The following is a 22,333-nucleotide window of genomic DNA, read 5'->3' as shown; positions in this document are numbered from 1 at the left end:
ATATGCAATTTAACCTTTCCACAAATGTATATGAATTTATTAAAAAATTCTTAAGAAATCCAAGTATTTTCATGTAAAGTTCCACCAAATCTCATCAGCCCTCTAGAACACTCTTTATTTTTGACAAGCTGTATGGGTTTTTTTCTTCCTTAGAAACAGTAAGAAGTGCACAAATAATCTTAACATCTACCACTGTTCACATCAGCAACACCAGAACAACGAACCAGACAGGTCAGGAAGATACTAAGGAAGGAAGATGATATGCTGAAGATCTGTCTGTAGGGTTTCTTTTTTTCCTGTTGCCTGGGCCCTTAAATCTTTCACTCTGTCCTGAAATAAGATCATACTTATGAACTCTAATGTTAGTTTAGCTCTAGCGAAGCAGAAGATAAATTGCAATGGTCAAAGCACAAATTACAACAGAAAACACCATCATCTTAACACCAGGATTAGTTTCTCTCCATGACACCAGGGGGGGAAATAAAAAATAAAAAAAAGAAATTCTACTTATGTATTATCAACTTCAAACAGGGAAATCTTGTCAGAAGCGTTAGTGTGTGTTTTGTTAGCCTTGAAGGAGATGAAAGCTCTTTATAGTTATATCAAAGAAGGTTTTACATTTCTCTATGGATGATGCATCTCACTACTGCCAGTGTCTGAGACAGAAAAACAATTACGCAGTCAAGAACCTGGCATCGCTGCATCTCAAAGGCAGACCTTCCAGGAATGCAAAAGATTTAAAAAATCTGTATCTGCCTGTTACAGTTATTTATTCAGACAGGAACTGAATGGAGTTTTGAATTAACATCTTCCAAGAAAACTAAATTTTACACTTCTGAGAGAGGCAGAGAGAACCAAAAATAACACACACGTATGTGTCAAGGATATGTAGCTGTTTACCATGGGATTAAGAAGAAAGCTGCTAACTAATCTAAAGCCATAGGCAAAATGAGAGGAGCTGAGGAGAAACCAAAATCCCACTGTCCAACAGACAGTAATTATTTTGAGAGCTTGAAACTGTCCTAACTGTTAGTATCCTAAAGGTCAGGCATTTTTAGAATATGAAGTGTCCAAGTTCTGTTACATAGGCCATCCCTTCCCTGTACAGTATACTACAAATAAGTATTTTTCAATGACGAATTGTACACCCTTCCGCTTTCCGTCACCTTTATTTGACAATCAAATACATGAGATTTTGTTAACAAATGGTAGAGAAGAATTTGATTAGAAGTGAAAATGCAGATCTCTGTATTATCAAGTCAGCAGAGTAATGAAATAATAATGAATTAAATAAATTAAATATAATGAATAAAAATGTATGCAAAATTTAATGCAAAAAACTAGCAAAGACAATTTTAGGCAAACTAATAATAGGTAGGTGGACAAAGCTCAAAAGACTACGAAGATCTTAGATGAGGCTCCCTCCAGGGTTTCTATAAGTAAGAAGTGAAAAAGTTGCATGTACATAGGAGTAAGAGTGTTCCATGGGTTTCAGCCAAAGGCTGGAAAGGAAATGCCACCACATATGACACTTACAGCAAGAGAAATCTGGACAGTACTAAGGCAGCTGAAAAATTCATAGGTGGCACAGAAAAATACTTGTGTTCTCCGATTAAGTCATGCTTAAATACATTTTTGCCATTAGGACAAAAGACCATCAAATACTGCTTCCTACTAAGCATTCCTGTGATGTCATTAATAACCGCTGGCCTCCAATTTTCATTAAACCATCATAAGGAACGCAAACAAAAAAGGAAGCAAAATTTAGATTAAGAGGTCACAGGAATGAGCTTTATTGCTAGTTCCAGAAAAGTTGCCAGGCCACTGACAGCTTTACAAGTTCACTAATAATGAACTATACTCTGTTGCAGCGAACTTTGGTCAAAATTATTTGCCTAATTAACCTCCTCTGACACCTGCAATATGAGCTATGGCTAACACATCTGCATGGACTGTATCCAACAGGTGATAGAGAAATAACATTTTTTAAAAAGTAGATTATTTTAAAATATTAAAAACACCGAAGCCTGTAAAAAACAAAGGATTCCTCTAAAGTACAACCTATTTTAATGTAGTTGAAGTGCAAATTAATGAGAGATGCTCTTAAAAAATAATGAAGGATAAATGCTGAGACTTTTCCATTAATACATGAATGAGTCAGCAGGCACACTGAATGAATTTCTCAATATTCGCAAACATGATGAAACCAGCCAGCTGAAAAGTGAAGCTATAATTTTGTTTATTTTTGTACTCCGACCATATAACTAAAACATATATTTTTTTACAGCAAAATATGCGATGCAGATCTTGCTCTGTGTTACTATTTTACTTGTATGGAAGTATTTTAACTTTCTTTTTATTGGTCTTTGAGACAGAAAAGCCTTTTAATGTACTACCAGAATAGCAGTTTATAAACAGTATCTAATGCAGCAGAACTGTACATGAACTTACATTTTTTTGGTCAGTATTATTGTTGTCTGTGCCTAAATCATCCCACTTAAAATGACCAGGTCAGATATCACGGTCACAGTTCACAAAGGTAAAGCCCATTAATCACCCTTCATCTGGTTAATGACACTAGCAGAAATGACACCGGCACTATCATGGCACTCCTAAACCGTCTGCATTAGCGGGATGGCAGCAGTATTTAGAAATTCGTACCAAAGTAACAAGATGTGTATTCAGTCAAACCCAGGACTGTATGATGAAGGCACGGCTTATTGAAGAGAGGCTGAGACCAAAATCACCTCCTATTGCTTTTGGCCTTTGGGCTGCTGAAGTAAAGGTCAGATATTCTCTAAAAAGCTGGATGATCCACATATACGAACACGACGTTACCTCACTGCAGACACTGCAGTTACCTCACTGCAGGTTGCTAGTCTTCCAATTCTCCATTAGCACACTTTCGTATTTTCAACTATTTTCTGCTTCCAGAACAGAGGTCTTCTATGAAATGACATACCCTAGAGTGGTGTTTCAGCCCCACACTTGCACATGGTTTACAGCTGCGGCAACAGCATCTTTCCTGTACGCAGCACAGCTCACAGGCTTCTCTGGGAGCATGGGCTCAGCATTCCCATTCCATAGCAAAACCCACCCTGCTCTTAAATCTTTTGAGCCACAAGACCCCTTTCAAAACACCTGCACTGTGATAGAGCTAGTCCTTGTGCAAAACAAAGACTCAAAAATCGCACCTGGTTCTTGAGTATTTTCAGAAGCCCGGGCTCAAGGATGACGATTGCCTCGTTATTTGCTGTACAATCATGTATATGTTCAAAGGGACATATTCACTATCCAACAATAAGAACCTTAATTAGGCACTGAGGTTAGAAAACCAGACTCCTTACCACGACAGAGAGACTGGTTCATCCACAGGGAATCCAGAACATCTAAGTTAGACTTTTGCTTTGACTCACGCTCTGGAGGAGACATTTTCTTTTGATATTACCGGGAACCTGCTTTCTAAATCAGGCACTTATTTAAAGTCCCTAAAGATGACCACAGGAATAACACCCCAGACATCCATTTACTTCTGCTCAGCCATGCTCTCAGCCATTTCATCAAACATAGTAAACAGCATTTTGCTTTGCTCCCTCCTTGCCCAGGTCCTACACAAGCTTGAAGAATCACAACTGTTTCAGAGGGGCTCAATTTGAAATAGAAGCTGTAATAGAATAGATTTTTAACACCATTCTTTTCTTTCAGAGTGTTAAGTCCATCCACTTCACAAAACCAGAATCTGACATAGCGTAGGGTCACTGCAGATTTCTATTCGGATGCAGCAGTCCAAACCCCAGAACACGAGGGCAGAATCAGGAGGGAATAACGCTGGCAAAGCCAGCTGAGGAATGCCTTGCACCTGCTTGTACTACACAGAAGGCTCTGCTGAGCGCTACGAGTCTCCTCTAATTGCACAAATACTGAAGCCCTCTACAAAGTATTTTCAATCAAGAAAAGAAACAAAGAAAGGACTGCCTATCCAGTCTGCTGCTAACTGAAGCTTTTCAATGTGGCTTTGTGGATGTTTGAATGCTAGTTCCCATAATCCTACAGATAATTTTTGCTCTTAGTTGGGCCTAAAATTGTATTATGATTCAGTAAATTTTATTAACATAATACCCAGGAGCCCAGATCTTTGAAAACTAAGGCACTAATGTTCACTTCAGAGAGTAAAAAACATTGCTTAATTGATTTGAAGCTAGACATTCACTCTTTACCTGAAATTTATGGAAATGGAGACTTGTCTTCTTTCCCGAAGTCCCCATGACAAACAGAAAATCCGGAGTCAGCACAAAAGGAACTCTTTCCTTATTAATTCCAAGGAAGCTTTTATAATTCCCAAGAATATGGCCAAAATCAATGTGGAAAAGGTTACCTTCATAAACAGAAGAAGTCACAGTTAGGCTCAAATACAATAAAGTGCCAAGAACACTTACTTGTATTCACAATAATTCCAAAACCTCTTTTTTGGGGTATATATGATCACTCTTCACTTCAGCAGAAAAGGCTGTTTTCTCTCTTTTTTTTTTTTTTTTAAATATATAATTCTGTCCTCTTGGCAAACTTACTTTTTATTTATCTCCGGCAGTTGTTAAAAACCTGGCAGAACTGCTGTATTTTCTAAACATACGCTCACAGCTTTTCAAAAATCAACCAAGCAAAGCTTGTGCCTCAGATCCATAACAATCAGCTCCCAGCACATCACTACATGGAAAAGGCTTGTGGAATTAGGTGTCAAATACCCATGGGATTCGGGCGCTATTCCGCTCCTTGGCTAATGTCATTCACTAGAACATGCTGCTTCTTCACAGACCTGCATTACCAATTTCTAAATCACCCTGTACTGTGCAGAATAAGTTTGCATTGTCACCCTTTGGATAACTCTGAGATTGTAGTAGGGTATCAGTTCCCAGGAAAGCGATGAAAAACTCCCTTTTTAAGGATCGCTACACCTACAGCACTGGAGTGTGTTGCTGCTCTTCAGATTACTTTGTTACTTTCACTGGCAGACAAGATGTAAGGATAGAAGAGTTTGGTTAGTTAAAAACATAGATTCGTAATAGTGGTACATGTATATAAAAAGATAAAACATCAAACGATGTAAGATGATACTTAACAGTGATCCGTAGGTGGAACATCCTTAGATGTTCCAGCATTTCAGCCAGTTTCCGAGCCCTCCCAACCTACCAAATCTGACACTCTCCGCAGACCTCTCAGACTGACATCCTTCTGGCTTCTGGTGCTCAAGACAGCTCCCGATAAAGACTCGAAGGCAAACCTGCTCCTGACCACAACAGAATAACCTTTCTTTCTCTGTCTCCCTTTCTACTGACCTGTCCCTCATTTTCTGCCAATGGGCACTAACATTGCACTATCCTATATATAATGTTGAAATCAAAGCATTTCTTTGTCTTCTTTTCCTCAACGACTTCTGGTGAACGTTTTTACTGTAGTCTTCAATTAGCTCATTTCTGCCTTCAGGGTACTTCTCTTTAGCCTTCAACTGGTAAAACTTTAACTATAATATGATTAATATTAAATATACAGCCTTCTAACTAAGCCCAAAAGTATTTTCTGTCTCTTAGCATTATGTAAAGACTAATTATGAAGCAAGAGGATCATGAAACTGGAATTGAATTTCTTAGATCAAATAAAACTCCTCCATATGGACTGCTCATTCTGGGGTTATTTCTGGGGCTTCCATAGGTAAGTTAAATTAAGGATGAAGCAATGTGCAGCTACAGAAATAATTTCCAAAGTTTGTAATACAAAAAAAATGTGGTTCCTTCAGGAGGATTGCAACCATCCCACAGACTTCAGTAGCAAAACAAATACACTCCATGTGCACTTGCTTTCTAGGATTTTCTACAGAGGTATATAAAGCGATTGTGTTCCTTGGAAGTGAAAATATTCCAGTAACATCTGAATTCTGACACAGATACAGTTCCACTGAACACTGTCAGAACCCCATTCACACTTCAGGCAGCGGAACAGCTGTCTGCTTTTTAAAGTTTTTTGGCTTTTAGATCTTAGATCTAGACACTAAAAAAAATTACTCATGACTTAGTTTGCAATACACTTGTCCTTGGAAAAGAATGGCATTATTAATGATAAATATCTAGAGCCTACATGAAGGCCAGAAGGGGTGACAATACATTTCAATGTCACAGGAGGACCTGAACTTGTAAGCAATGCTGACAGAACTGGATTGTGTCTCTTCATTCATTGTTAAAGGCATTAGTTATTAAAATCAAAGATAAATCTAGTGAAGTATAGACAGTACCCACTTCTATGAAATTCTCAAAAAATTACTCACCTGTTTCCGTAATCATAATGTTGTCATTGTGCCTGTCTCCTATTCCAAGTACAAAGGTTGCCACACAGTATCCAGCACAAGAATAAACAAATCTTTCCACAGCTGCCTGAAACTAAAAATAAATCTTACAGATGTTAAATGCTTCAATGCTAGAAAACAAACTCAGTCATTCTCAAAGTCATATGCCTTTCTGTCGACATGTATCTATCAACAGTTGGACAAACTGCCTTATAAAATACACTGCTGCACGGCAGCGATTAAGATCACAGCCCTGCATCGCACTCGCTGTACTGTACGAGCAGGCTCTATCCCTTAGCACAAATAAAATAAGCATATAGCTGTCCACGCTTTCTGAGGAAAAAAGCTGGCAGAAAGCTCTAATAGGTCAGTGGACCTACCTAAGCAAAGGAGTTGTGAGTACCCAAACCTGTATTTAAATCCTGTAAAAGCACACTGCCTTTCAGTGTTCTTAGATGTCCTTTCAAACTGCTCCTCATGTATCACTTCTAAATACCACTGACAAAGGAGTCATTTCTAAAGCATCTTGTTTCTCAGGAGCTTGGCTGCCAGCTGGATGCTAAAGGCTCTTTCACAGACACCCGCGGCTGAGTACTGGGAAAATGAATGGATTTTTAAAACTCATATAAGTAACACAAACACAACCGTATTGGCTCTGTACTCCTTTTGCCAGAGCGAAAAAATTGGGTCAAAGAACTTCAGCGGCAAGCAAGGCCTAACATTGTAATAGCTTCAGCAGGGAACAAAGCTCACTTAGCTAACAAAAGAGCTGTGGATTTCCAGGAAGCACAGGCCTAGGCAGGTGATAACAGCTTACTGTTCGTGGAGACGTCTGCCAAAACATCTATGAACGTGAATGAAATATTCTTGGCAATTGCAAAAAAATTGCCCAAGAATGAACCACAGAATGCAGGAGCCAACTCTGCCAGAAGAAGAGTAGACCTTACCAAACCCATGCAACCACCCAAGAGTCAATGTCGTAGTAACTAAAACATCAATTGCTTTGAACTGAATATTCTTCTGCCTCCTAACTGTCAATAACCATGGAATTGGAGTGCTTTGCCTGGCCCAGCACAGCTTCCAAACAGTGAAGAGACTTATAATAATAGTCAAGGTCATGATACAGAGGGATTTTTTGACCTAGAATTTTAACATGCAAGTATCTACCACTGGCTGTAGTGTTTCAGCAATAGAGGAGAGATGAAAGTGCAATAAACTTCCTTCGGTTGAAAGGTTTTAAAAATCACTTGCCGTTAGGGGTGTAAAAGAACTACTTTCCATGGACCTAACTGGCCAGTGCCTGTAGCCTCAATACTCATCACTGTTACACTAAATAGTATTGGAACTTTTCATAATTCTCAATTGTGCTTTAAAACCTTTTTAGAAACAGAGTCTAAAAATTACTTAAACTTATTCACTGTATTGATGCAACCAGTTATTTCTGCAGGTATCTACTGTGTAGTTATACATTCCATAGTTTCATAATTTAATTACAAATAATACTTGCATTAACAATTTTAAGAACCCTATGCTTGCAGGAAAGTGGAGTTTTAGTTGGTATACTATATGTAAATTATATCAACCCAGTTAGTTATCTAAAGGAATTAGTGATAAATCAAGTTTAACTTCATTTCTAATCTGTTCAGAGGGTACAGACCAGTAAATTCAACTTTACAACTTAGGGTTTTTTTTTCCTCTACAAACTGTAAGAGCTCTTCAAAAGTAAAAAAAAAAAAGTAAAGTTTTTTTTAAAGGTAAAAAAAAAAAGTAAATTTAAAAAACAAAAGAGAAAATGGATAGGCTGGATCAATGGGCTGAGGCCAACTGTGTGAGGTTCAACAAGGCTCAGTGCCGGGTCCTGCGCTTGGGTCACAACAACCCCATGCAACGCTGCAGGCTTGGGGAGGAGTGGCTGGAGAGCTGCCTGGCTGAAAAGGACCTGGGGGTGTTGGTTTACAGCTGCCTGAACATGAGCCAGCAGTGTGCTCAGGTGGCCAAGAGGGCCAATAGCATCCTGGCTTGTATCAGAAACAGTGTGGCCAGCAGGACTAGGGAAGTGATCGTCCTCCTGTACTCAGCACTGGTGAGGCCACACCTCGAGTACTGTGTTCAGTTTTGGGCCCCTCACTACAAGAAGGACATCGAGGTGCTGGAGCGTGTCCAGAGGAGGGCAACGAAGCTGGTGAAGGGTCTGGAGCACAAGTCTTGTGAGGAGTGGCTGAAGGAACTGGGGTTGTTTAGCCTGGAGAAGAGGAGACTGAGGGGAGACCTCATCGCTCTCTACAACTATCTGAAAGGAGGCTGTAGCGAGGTGGGGGTCGATCTCTTCTCCCAAGCAACAAGCAATAGGACAAGAGGAAATGGCCTCAAGCTGCGCCAGGGGAGGTTTAGGTTGGATATTAGTAAAAACTTCTTCCCTGAAAGGGCAGTCAGGCACTGGAACAGGCTGCCCAGGGAAGTGGCTGAGTCCCCATCCCTGGGGGTATTTAAAAGACAGGTAGATGTGGTGCTTAGGGACATGGTTTAGTGGTGGACTTGGCAGTGCTAGGTTAACAGTTAGGCTTGATGATCTTAAAGGTCTTTTCCAGCCTAAACGATTCTATGATTCTATATTATTAGGGCGCATTTGAAAATCCTACTTAAAAATTCAAAGCACTCACCTTCTCTTCAATCATGCATCTTTCCTTGAGCCACTGGTTTAGTATTTCATCCTTAAACGCACCAGTGTTGCCAACTGTACTCTGCTGAATTTTGGCAATTGTTGTAGCATCTTTCACAATTTCGATCATTCCTAGAGAAAACAACGAAGAAGTTAGAAGACATTATTAAATTCATATCAAAGCATATTAAAAATATGCAAAATTAAATTTTTAAATGTGTTTTTTAAATCAACTGCAGAACTTCTTAGGTTGTGAGCAGAAATTTATTTTACGAGCAACATTGGTTCTTGTTCATTCCCAGCTGAAACCAGCCAGAGCTCGTAACTAGCCTGGCATCCTAAACTCCTCCGTGAGAATGTAAAACCTTTTAAAATGGAAAGAATCACATTATGAGTGGGGACCCCCTGCATAAGGCTTTTCCCAAGGAGAGGAGCTACCTCCTGTCCTGATCCCCTGCAGCAGCCCAGGTACCATTCACATTCCCACCAGCTTCTCTCCAACTTCACAAATTTGAGGAGCTGAAGAAAAGCTTCGGCACTGCAGCAGCCTAGGCATGCAAGCGTTGCCAGAGCTGTGGCAGAGGAACAGTCCTGCAGTAAATCCAATTTAAGCTTAAGTGTGCATATGCACAGAAAGCTTCAGAAATACCAGTACACAGTGAGGTATAGCAGTGGGATTGCTGGTGGAAGGCTCTGGCTGTTGGGGCCCAGAGGTCAGTCCCTAAACTGAAGAGATCCTCACAAAGGCAAATCAGCATATTACAGCAATACAGTGCAGAAACAAGGACTTGTACTGTTCATGCTAACGTGGCATGCGATGAAGGGGAAGCTAGAGAGAAAAGCATAAACAGGGGCTGCAACACAACTCTGCACTGTAGCCAAGACTAGCTGATGCAGTCTGCCCTCGTACTGGGCATGCCTGTATGGGGGAAGGTCAGATTTTAGTTGAACTTATTTGGTAACTGGAAATATTATATTTTCTTTCTCTGGTTCAAGTTCAACAGGGTCTTCTAGATAAAAGCCTGGCTTCAGCTCCAGCTCAAAGATAAGCAAGCAAGCAAAAACATCCCTTTCTCCCCACAGTGATTCAAAGCAGTTTCTGATTTGGTTTCAGTTTGACTCTCTCTCTGAAACAGCTGAATTTCTATCTGTTCACAGTCCTACCCTTTTGCAGTCACTGGATTATGTGCAAATTTTTCAGTAAGAGAGTAACAACGTAGTAATCTCTTCCTGCCCCTGCCTTCCACACATGACTGAACTCATGGCTGAATACCCCCTGGAGGTATTTCTTCTGTCTTGACAGTGGCCTGGATCTGTTTGTAATAAAACTATTGTGGAAATAGGACCGCCAAAGCTCACCGCCAACACCACCAAATTAGAAAGCTCTGCATTTTGGTCTGCGCTTGTCAAGCTGTTGTTCTCCTCCTGGGAGTGAGCTCCAGATCCCATTCCAGCTGTTGAAAAGGCCTCCCCTGCCTGTGCTCACAAATCTCCCTCTACTGGCCAACAGCTCCTTGATTCCAGGGGAACGGAGCTGTTGCAAAAGGCATCTTCTGCTTCCCCTTGCATTTAAAACTTCTCCCAGCATAGCTATGTTGATAAGCAGTGTAAAAAGTCCCTGGATTTTAAAGCAGCTGCTAATGGAAACCCTTTACTGATCATTCTCCGCTGCACTGCCAAAAGAGTGGTATAAAACCTACACAGAATGTTGTGCAGCCTATTCTGCCCAAGTAAATAACTTTTTTTACCACGATACCTTTATAGTGGTAAATATTGTGGTATATTCCACTATACCTGGAATAGTATAGCTCCACTGGAAAATTATTCTAAATCCAGACATGCCTCTTGGTAGGTATGGTTAGTCCTAGAGAAGGCTTCAGTAACTGTGATAGAGGATCTCAGCTGGGCTGTATTCAACTGCGAAGAAGTGCAGCAGTAAATGCACTACGCTATCTGTTTCTGGGGATCTGCAATACTAAAGCAGGTGACTCTTGCATTAAGTCCCAGCTTGAACTTCTTAAATTTGGCAGTGATGCAGCATAGTAAGTAGTGATAATTGCCTTGCAGAGCTGGGAACATATGGCCATGTCAAAGGGAGAGAGAACAGGGTATGATCTTTTACCAGTGATACATAGAAGAGAAAGTTGCTCCTACAGAGGTCCATTTGGCAGCAGCACTGGAGAGGACGGATGTTTCCAAAACTGCAAACTGCACTGAATGCAGATGTCTTCAACAGACTGTGAAAGCTTTACACAAGAGGGGATGCCAGCCCCAGGTGTGAGACACCTGGCTGTTTCCCCATGCTCAACGTAGAATGGGGTACTGCCTGTGTGTCAATGCACAGAAACTGCCCCAAGTGCCATGGAAATACCCAGAGGGAAGCAGTTTGGAAGAAGACCACATATGAATATTGTGAAAGAACATTTGCATGCCACTACTCTTTGGTTTTGTTCCAAACAAGTGTAAGCTCTACATCAAAGTGTCCCACATTGGGTATTCCTAATTTAGGCTGCAGGTATTTTCAGCAAACTGAACAGGAGTCTTTATGTGATTAACCATGCCCCTACTGTGGTGCTGAAAGAATGCTAAATTCTTCCATCTCCCCCATGAGTATAGGAAAATAAACAATTATTTCCTTGAGATAAAAGGATGGGAGAGTCAATTAAGAATTCATGAAAGAATAATGAAGTCTGGAACTCGAACATAAGAATGCTAGGATCACTGGCAGAATTCCTCCACCTTCCTCCATTATTTCAATTTTAAACAAAATTAAATTAAATCCTAAAAATCTCTCTAAAAAATTAGGTTTATTATAACATACCTAAGGGAGAGGAAAAAAAACCAACCCTCCTTAAATTTACAGTTAGTTGGTATTTTGATATAGAATGTTCCATTTCCTTTATTATTAGAATTCTATCAATACAATTTATTTACTTTTAAATCACTCATATTAGGAGAAAGGAAACTCTTTTGTGTCACACTACCAAGTATTTTATCAGTGAGTTTGGGTTTTCTGCATTGCTGAGATACCCTGAAGTCAAAAGAAAGGATGATAAAAATTTTATGTGGCAATGGATTTTAGAGAGGAAGTACATTACAGATACATATTAAAAAGAGTTCTTAATTTTACTGGGAATCAGTTCATTATTCTTTGATCCATAAAGCAAAATATATTGCTGAAAAAGAAAAGAACTAAAAAGCTGGAGATCATGGGAGACACAGCAATATTTATATTATCATTATTTTATCAATCTGTGCAGTTACTATCATACTGCCAGCTATACCGATGACAGGAATTAACAAACTTGCTAATTTTTACACATGTTTAAGCTTTAAGTAAGTGGCAGAGCTGTACTTGCTAATCTGTCTCACTGATGCACTGTTTATACCAGTCAAAGCATTTTTTCAGCACAATAGCTTCATTTGGGCATGGCCAATTTTTCTACACTGAGGAGGCTTTCCTCCAGCCAATCGTTCAAGAACTGCTCAGCAAAATGGACTCTACAGTCAATTCTGTATTATCTGGATACCAGGAAACTCTGCAATGTGGATGTGCTAGGGTACATAATACATGCAAATCCAACCACAAAGAGCCATCAGGATGTATAAATTATACATCAGTTTGGCATTTTTGGATGTAATTGGACTCCTCCAGAGCTGATCAGGTTGCTCTACACATGATCGCACAGTTCTCCAGAAGCTTTGTAAGCAACTACTTGATTTCTCTCACCATGAATTCTGGAAAATAAATTATCTGTTCTGCCGGAACCAATGCCCACTGAGAAAATATTGCCTGAGCATCCTGTTGAGTAATGCTGTTGCTTCTACGTAGTATAGGGTATGAAGCTTTAGGTCAGGAAAAAAACAGAGATGTTTTGTTATTTTAACTCTTTTCTCTATTTTATTCTTATCAACACATTAAAACACATCTTGAATAAGTAGCTCACTTTCATGGCTTTTTCATACCAAATATTGTTATTAAAGAGAAACTTGCAGCAGGACCCAAACAGCTGGACTTGCACAGGATTCACGGTCAGTTAAGCCAGTGCTGCAGCTGAAGGACACCCGTCAGAAGGGCAGAAACCACTGCTAAGACGCAATGAGGCTGCTCACAGGAAGTGTAATAAACTGCTATTTATCTCAGGACCACAGTGCATACTCGAATAGTTCTCCTAAACACAACTTCCGTAACTATGGTATTTTAAACTTCTAATCATGGTAAGTGTGATCACATACCTATTTTGTTCCCTGTAGAAATACAACCATATGGTAACAAACAGAGGTCCAAGGATTCTGCTTCCCAAATGGATTCCATAATTCGAAGAATCTAGTAAAAACAAACGTATATGCTAAGTTATTTCAAATTATTTGGACATTACTTATTACTCACACAAATAAGACTACCCAGGCTTCTGAGATGGGGCTAAAATTACTTGTCTGTGTTACAGATTAAGAGATAAATACAGAAAATGTGCAGCCATTCAAGATTCTCAGTTACAGAACCAGGCTTTATATTTCCTTAGCTGTCCTGTGTCCAGGCAATCTCTACTGTTTTAGAAAGTATTAATAAATACATCGTATGATTTCTACATGAGCTGAGATTGAATACATTAGCAACTATGTCCATTTTTTCCCACAAATATCCCCCAAAGTGCTAACAAACCAGTTTATCAGAACAATCACTGAAATATTACTAGAGCAATGCTACCTACCAATTTCTTCTTCATTTGTAACTTCACGCATTGCATAAATAAATGATAAAAATGCTTAATCAGAAAAACAGGCCATCTTGCACTAAATCAGATTCCTTCTCTAGAACACCAAAATGTGAAGCATGTATGGCACATGGCAGGAGAAAACATGGTAACAGTATGTCCCGGGTCTGGCTGGGATGAAGTCAATTTTCTTCAGAGCAGTTCGTATGGTGCTGTGGTTTAGGTTGGTGACCAAAGCAATGCTGGTAACACACTGATGTTCCAGCTATTGCCGAACAGTGTTTGCAGAGCATCAAGGCTGCCTCTGGTTTCTCACTCTGCCCCACTGTGAATAGATTGGGGGTGCACAAGAGGCTGGGAGGGGACACAACCAGGCAGATGACCCGAACCAACCAAAGAAATATTCCATACTGAATAATGTCATGCTCAGCAATAAAGCAGAGAGGAAGGGGGTTAGGTAGGTTAAGCATCTTTTGCACAGGAACTGGCTGGGCATTGGTCTATCCATGGGATGTAGTGAGTGACTGCCTCTGCAACACTTGTTTTGTTTTCTTTCTCTCTTCTTCCACTTCTCCTTTGCTTAAACAATTTTTATCTCAACCCACAAGTTTTCTTGCTTTTACTCTTCCTTTCCTCTTTCCCCATCCCACCAGGGTTAACCACAACACAGTAACATAAAATACCGTAATACAAGAAAGAAGATCCAGTTTTGATGTCAGCTTTGCCGTATAGTTTAAAAAACAGAAGACAACCTCATATTTCATATGGACATTAAAGGTAAGGTATACACACTTCTGAAAAGTAAAACAATTTTAAAATATTTTAAAATATTCATGTTATTGATTTTATACATTTTAGCTATCATACCTGTAAAATAAGCATGTCCTGACGGAGGTCATCTCCATGTTTGAATATTATGCCTATGGTTTCATTTGATAGAGCTGTTGGATCTGCACATTTAAACTCAAGCCAGAGGGGCTTCTTCTTAGATGCCATTACTTTACATTTTTCTATCTGTGAAAGACACATTTATTGCTAGCCATTGTACTCCAACATCAACACAACTAACCTTTTTTTTACACACCAGCTACAGAGTAGTTTACCAGCTTCCAATCAATTATACCACAAGAAACTGAAAAGCACATGTAAGGAACGGTATTCAATGGCCACATAAAGCCTCACTGAACCTGCACAACTTTTAACACCGTCCATGATAAAGCAAAAAGCATGCCTTGACTCTCTGAAACTGGATTTAGCTTCTAAACCTGCTTCAGGCAGAAAAAAACCCTTTTAAACTAGGAATAAGAGATTCTGACAAAACTGGCAAATAATGGACCTCACAACAGTACTCTGACAGCTGCTTTGCAAAAGCAGAACATAACCATTTTCCAATGCAATTTACCACATCATCCACCCTTGTGGCTTCTAGCAACTTCAGTTAGTTCAGATTGCTTGATTCAATTCCCTTAGCAAATCGTTCAACTTCATGGGGAAAATGGTATTTGTGAAACTAATTTAACATAATCATTCATAAAATAAGAAAATAAATTCCCTATTTAGGTTTATTACATTTTTAATCTCGAGAAATTCAGCACTAAAACTACTGAAATTGCATTATTTCAAATGTTTTCTCAATTAATTATGTCTAATACAACTGCAGTATGTAATACTTTCTATTCTGGAATTCCTGGTTCATTGCTGATCATTACTATGTACAATAAAGCCATCTAAAATAATAAAAGCAATTGCACATTAGTGTTTGAGAGCTGACAGAATCAATGACATCAGAGTATTTTGGAATATTCATGTTTCATAGATTGAGGTTCTGAGCTTGTAGTTTAAAATAAAACTGTTTTTACCATCCTTATTTTTAAAAAGGAAAGAAGTTGTTAAATCTCTGAACTTACTAGAAACACTGATTTTGCTTCTGATATTTGGTTTAGATCAGTCAAATTTCAGGGTTTGAAGATTATGGACAAGTAGCACTTGCTAGAATGAAGATGAAATGAAAGCCTACCAATACAGTTTGTTACCTGAAGTATTTTTGTTCGTATAGTTTGGGGGAAAAAAAAGGCTCTAACCCATCTGGTTTTGGACATAGCCACCTTCCCTTGTAAACCTATTGCTTCCTTCATCTAGGAAGGTCCTTGTAGGGCTGCATACTTCCTAACTGAAGGAAAACTAGAGAATCCAGAAAAATCTTTTATTTTGAAATTCACTTTTTGTCATGCAGTTGGTGGTTTTTGTACGTAAAAGACTAAAGAGAGAGAAACACAATTAAGAAAATAGTAGTTACGAAGCCACAAATTCTGTATTTGTGAGTAAACAATGTTTGAATTGACTTCTGTACTGACAGTACCTCAGTCATGCCCAACTGGGAGTTGTTTAACTCTCTCAGCTTGAAGATAGACTAGCTTATGGCCTGTCTATCAAGGCGCAGGTTTATTTAACAGAAACATGACCAGATCTAGACAACCAATATCAGTTACCCAAATGAGTACCCTACTATTCGGCAGTTCCTCAGGTTGGATGGTTTGTTTGTTCTTAGCTAAGAGAAAAATCAAGGGATTCTTTTGTAGGCTCCTTGCTGCACATCAGGTGAATCCAAGGATCTTCACTGTGCTTCTTTACCCAAACCTCACATTGCATAGTAGATGCATGAGCCAATTCCCTTTCGCTACACATCTGCTGATTTATTAATCCTGTTTTTAACTCTGAGTTGACATAAGCCACTGCAATCTCACCACAAAACTGGAGGCAGCAACACGGAAAAACCCAAGTGTTTCTTAATGTCTTTCTAACCACATCTTAAAGTATTGTCTAATAAAAGCAACAAAAGCAACACAGAGATATTGAAAAATCAGAAATAGCTAAGGTAGACATTTTTGCTAGTAAGATGAAGGTTTGGACCTAAACTTTAATGATGGATATGAGTCACGGTAAGACAGAGAAAGTAACTGGACAAAGAGAAACTGGATATCCCAAAGCCCCTGAAGTCAGATAAAACAGTTTTATACAGGTATTTAATGTAAAAAAAAAAAAAAAAAGTCAGCTCCCTGGTTAAATCCTGGATTAAACTAACGGAAAAATCATAATTGCCATTTAATGACTAGGATTTTATGAGTTGTTGCATTATTTTAGTGCATGGTGTCATGTCATTACATTTAGAAAAATGCTAATAGCTTTGGGAAGAAAAACTTACTGAGTCCATGAAATGTCATTGCATTCACAGTGAAATAAGACTTCTAGACATGTTATCAAAAATTTTTACCAAATGACAAATACTTGCAAATAGGAGATGTTTTTCAAAAAGGATTGGTAGAAACTCAGAATATGCTTACCACTAGGGCTCCTGCTCTTAGCCCAGGATCATATGGAACTCTAAAACTCTCTGGAAGTTTGCTGCTCTGCAGTTTTTCAAGCTTTTGTCTCAGCTGTGCAATAACTGCAATTACAAGTAAGAAAACACAATGAAATCAAAAGTCAGAAAGCAAAAAAGTTATAGGTAATCAAACTTGTTAAGCATCATGATTTAGGTAAAAACCTCCTCTGTTTAGCTACTTTTTAAATTGCTTTCCTCAAGAATCTCCTGATTTGAGGAATGGAGAAAAACTCTTTTAACTTGCACTACTAATGGTCAGGGCTGTTTCAGGTACGTAAAGGTAAAGTCTTCAAGCACCTCACAAGTCATGTACCCTCTACACAGTGCTAGAAGCACAGCACAGTGCTTTGCTGTTCTTCTGAAGACTCAGGAGATTACATTAAAATATCACCTTTCATTTAAAAAATAAAACAAAACACAGCACAAGACACCAAAAAATATTTTGACCTTATAACTGCCAAGGAAACGTTGAACTATCTACCCAAGTGCTCAGAAGGAGCAAGCATTTAAAAGCACCTTGCATTTTCCAGTATTATTTTGACCTACCTCACTGCTCTTGCAGACAGACTCGTGGCTTTTGAATTCTTTGAGTCAATTATACTGTAATCATATGGACTCCAACTATAGAGATACTGAATTTCCTGTCCTCCTAAAACTGGTTTCATAGTGCAGCCTTGTTAATCTCACATTCCAGTAAGACTAAAATTTGCTGTGTATTTATAGGTAGAAGAATTTCAATGCTCATATATAAATGAATCTTTTCATTCATAAAACCTCAAGCTTCTGAATCTTCAGCTTATAACAGTATGCATTATACTGCATATGATGCACTTTGTTCATCTCAGCTGGCAGGTGTTAGCAGCATAAGCAATACACTGGGTATTACCCTTCGTTAGGACAAAGACCTGAACGCTGTTCTAAACGAAATTGCAGCTACACAGCAGAGGCTGTATATACATGTTTGAGTAATTTTGGAGATAAAAATTAAAGATACAAAAAAATTGTAATGAGAAAGCTAGATGTGGACCTGGATACTTAACATAAAAAATCATAAAATCATACAATCATAGAATAGTTTGGGTTGGAAGGGACCTTTAAAGGTCATCCAGTCCATCCCCCCTGCAATGAGCAGGGACATCTTCAACTAGATCAGGCTGCTCAGAGCCCCATCCAGCCTGGCCTTGAATGTTTCCAGGGATGGGGCATCTACCACCTCTCTGGGCAACCCGTTCCAGTGTTTCACTACCCTCATTGTGAAAAATTTCTTCCTTAAACCTACTCTGAATCTACCCTCTTTTAGTTTAAAACCATTACCCCTTGTCCTATCGCAACAGGCCCTACTAAAAAGTCTGTCCCCATCTTTCTTATAAGCCCCCTTTAAGTATTGAAAGGCTGCAATAAGGTCTCCCTGGAGCCTTCTCTTCTCCAGGCTGAACAACCCCAGCTCTCTCAGCCTTTCCTCATGAGAGGTGCTCCATCCCTCTGATCATTTTTGTGGCCCTCCTCTGGACCCGCTCCAACAACAGGTCCATGTCCTTCCTGTGCTGAGGACCCCAGAGCTGGACGCAGTACTGCAGGTGGGGTCTCACCAGAGCAGAGGAGAGGGGCAGAATCACCTCCCTCGACCTGCTGGCCACGCTTCTTGTGACACAGCCCAGGATACGGTTGGGCTGCAAGCGAGCATTGCTGGCTCACATCCAGAAAATGAAGACATTTCAAAAGTTGCTATAAAATTAAAGTCAAGCCAAAAGAATTACGGAAGAACTCACAGAACACAAATGTTACACTTATCCTGAAGACTTTTAGAAAAGAACTGTCTAGCAGTGCCAGGTGACCAATGTGATATCTCCTCTGGTAAAAAATAAATAAATCTGACAGCAAGATATGGGAGCTAATAAGTGGACTTTATAATTAGACACCTTTCAGAAAAAACAAAACCAAAAACAAAAAACCCCTAGATTGTAGTAATTTGAGTCATGAAAACAGCTTTCTAAAATGTAACTATTGATTTCCTAGACAAATCTAGCTTGATTTCAGTAAGTCTCCTCATTGTAATGTAATGTAATGTAATTTGAAAATTGTATGCCAACCAATTGAAGCTAGTAAGGACCAGGAATTAGCTGATTTTAAAATGCAAGTGAAGGCATTTGCTAAAACAATTTCAAGTTGATCTGGCTTAAGAACAAAGTGCTATGCATTTTAAGAGAAGAAACAGCTGCATAGACGCATTCTTGGGAGACAAATCACCTAATAGAGTGGTGATGAGAGCAGATAATCCTATGCAAGCTGTAATATTATGATCTTAAGAATTTATTTATTTATTACTACTCCCTATGTTCAAATATAAGCAAAGAGATTACATGGAAAGCGAAAGGAACAGTTTGACAGCATGATTGCTACTGGACTAGAAAGGACCTAACAGGAAGGAATGTATTCTTTAAAAAAAATCACAAATACTGAAGATAGATAAATACATAGAAGAATTAGATGAGGCTGCATGACAGAATGAAACAGTCCAAAACATTCAGACTGAAAATATAAATTACTATGAACATTAGAAATGATAGGGTAAAAAAGAAGCAATAAACTAAAGAAGAAATTTTAGGATGTACATTTTTAAAAATGTAAGAAGTAAAGGGTGCCTGTAGGAAAAATCATATCCTCAATAATCTGAGAATAAATTAAATTAGATATAGCATTAGTAGGACACACCACAGTTTCAGGAACCTTATTCAGTGGAAATGTCAATTATGTAAGTCATCTTTCAATGTTCTGCTGTACATTACATACAAAGATTCTTTAACTTCAAAACCTGGTGGGTGTTAATGTGATTGCTTTCTCCTGAAGCTTTTCTTCTTTGCCCACATATCCTTCAAAGATAATGTATTATGGAAACCACTGCTGTTACAGACATGTACCTCTGCAAGGCTGTAAAGTTTCTTTCCAAAACATGGGATTCTGAGCAAATATATTTAGATTATAGAGCATTTTAAGATACATTTTAGAAAATGGTTTAGAAAGAATATTTTATATGGGGATTCAGTAAGTCCCCTAACCCACACTATGTGGTAACGTAACTGATATTACATTATATATTGAAGAATAAATGCCTATTTCCTTCAAATTTCTTTTGAAACACCACCACAGCCACTTCTGCATAACCAGAGTTGAATGGCTTTCCAAACCAAGGACTTCCTGGCGTGGAACATACTAGGCTGAACATGCACGAAGAGCTTCTCTACAGCTTTTGGAATTCAGATACTGTCATGTCTTCTCGCACTTATTCCCAACACCAAGCAACAAACAGGAATGATGACAAACAAGCTTTTAAGGAAGTCGAGGCCGGGGGGAGGGAAGGGCAGGCAAAACCCAGAGGTAAACAGGCATTGCACAACCCTACTGTGGCTTCCAAAGCAGCGCTTACAGGAACTAGAAAATAACAATACCACATCTGTGTCTCACAGGACTCCTATTCAGCACATCGCAAAGCCCCAAAGATGTGCTCTGTATATTCACTGCTGATCCACCAGCTACTTGCATGGCCTAGCAGAGGCTGTACTGGACTCCTCCCCGGTCTTCTTGCCAAGAGTCTTTTAGTGACTGCTTAGGGTAAGGCTATGTTTCTTGGCAAGTGTCACTTTTTCCTCTTTATTTCCAGTTAATATTTGTGTCCTGGATTGTTTCTTTCTTCAGTGCTGGCATTCAGCTAAGGGTTATGTACAAGAACTTAGCTGTTTCCCAGTTGCATGGCTTGAGGTTCAAGAAGATAAGCCAAAGCACAGGAATGTACTGGGTGTCTGTAACACTTACATTCTTCCTCTTTTGGGGTGGAATGAGCAAAGAAATGTATTATTGGTTCAATCACTATCAACTTACACTGGCATTTTAAAAGAAGTAATAATGATGCCCTTTGACAGTAATTTATCCATGAATTTTCAAAATAAACAGTACAATTTGCCGCCTAGATTTTCACACCCAAAGAGAAAAAACAATATTATTACAAATTAAGAAATGCCTGTTAGCAAATACCTTGAGAAGTGACATCATACTTTTCTGCAGAAACTGATTTTATCTCCATTGTGACTTTATGCAGCAATTCAATTACTTGAACCTGCTTCATGAAATCGTGTAGCATTGCTTTTCCACAGCCCCTAAGATAGGCTTCTAGGATGACCGCAAACCTCTGTTGGTAATGCATGGACTGGGCAATCTCGCTTCTTAAGAACCAAAACAAGAAGTGACCAATTCTTTTGTTCTAGAGGTGAAAAAAAAAAAATACTACAATCAACATGCATTTCTTGGCAAAGGGTTTTAATAACGCCAGTAACTTTAGCGTAAGTTGGTTGTATTTTGAAATACTTACTCTCAAACCCCGTTTTAGCAGAAATCTGGCTAATGCACTGTCATGATATGGCTCAAATTTCACAGCCTGAAGAATACAAAAATAGAAGACGTTATTAACATATTTAAGATCCCATTGCACTTATATTTTACTGATGACATCTAGAGAGCGCATTGCTGCAAGAGCAGAAAATGTATAACAAAACAAGCCGTTTGAGGAAACAAAGTTCAAAAATCAAAGCAAGGCTTCTCTGTGTTTGATTCAAAAAGCACTTTTTATTTGCAACAGGTTCTTTTCAGGTATACTATTAATGCAACAAAGAAAGCAACATAGGGAGTAGCTAACCAGTGAGACCAGTCTGAGCTCTTGAAGATATGTGAACAAAGCAACATCGTTCTCAGGCCGTAGCAAAAACCAGCAACATCAGAAAACAGTCTGCAGTCCGACTGACACAGAGAAGGCTTGAAAAGATTATTGCCAAATGAAATGATGTATTTGTAATCATTCTTTAATGGAAATTTTCAATAATAAAGCACTGTTTTTTGACACCATCCGCCACTTCGGGACTGGGGCACCAGGATTCACTGCCTGGGTTCAGCAAGCACAGGATACGGGAACAGCTTTCCGGAGCACCTAGTATCAGGCACTCTGGCGTTTGGCCCCAAAATGAACCACAAAATAGAATACAGGCTCTGATGCACATCCTACATTAATGGAGTACAATTAAGAGGAAGACTTCACCAGAGGGTTTTTTTTTTTAATGACTCTGTGAACAGATGTATTTTTTTTTCTTCCAACAGCCGCTCCCCTCCACCCAAGCCCACAGATATTTCCAAGCTATTGCCAAAAAAGGGTGGAAACAAAAAGTCAACAACTTTTTTGAAGTGCCAGGATTGGAATT

General features: G+C 39.0%; 1 protein-coding gene across 4 annotated transcripts in view; it reads right to left on the bottom strand.

Annotated features, from left to right (window-relative positions):
- The window catches only part of PIK3CG (phosphatidylinositol-4,5-bisphosphate 3-kinase catalytic subunit gamma), a 37,364-nt gene that overhangs the window by 3,016 nt on the left and 12,015 nt on the right, over nucleotides 1–22,333 (bottom strand). For 3 of the 4 annotated variants that reach the window (XM_087764307.1, XM_087764306.1, XM_087764308.1), the window contains exons 3-10: nucleotides 21,454–21,519; nucleotides 21,120–21,345; nucleotides 17,050–17,153; nucleotides 14,576–14,722; nucleotides 13,230–13,320; nucleotides 8,995–9,125; nucleotides 6,317–6,428; nucleotides 4,218–4,375 (exon numbers count right to left, since the gene is read on the bottom strand). In XM_087764307.1, the coding sequence (XP_087620433.1) occupies nucleotides 4,218–4,375; nucleotides 6,317–6,428; nucleotides 8,995–9,125; nucleotides 13,230–13,320; nucleotides 14,576–14,722; nucleotides 17,050–17,153; nucleotides 21,120–21,345; nucleotides 21,454–21,519 (1,035 nt within the window). Of the gene's footprint in view, nucleotides 1–4,217; nucleotides 4,376–6,316; nucleotides 6,429–8,994; nucleotides 9,126–9,156; nucleotides 12,840–13,229; nucleotides 13,321–14,575; nucleotides 14,723–17,049; nucleotides 17,154–21,119; nucleotides 21,346–21,453; nucleotides 21,520–22,333 lie in introns of those variants that run through there. The other variant, XM_087764309.1, reaches the window with a different exon arrangement.

This window comes from Nipponia nippon, unplaced genomic scaffold (assembly GCF_047370975.1).
Source record: "Nipponia nippon isolate SJK-2023a ecotype South Korea unplaced genomic scaffold, ASM4737097v1 scaffold_3, whole genome shotgun sequence".
Taxonomy (NCBI): Eukaryota; Metazoa; Chordata; class Aves; order Pelecaniformes; family Threskiornithidae; genus Nipponia; species Nipponia nippon.
The sequence above is the reverse complement of the archived record's forward strand: the minus strand, read 5'-3'. Positions and strand labels throughout refer to the sequence as shown.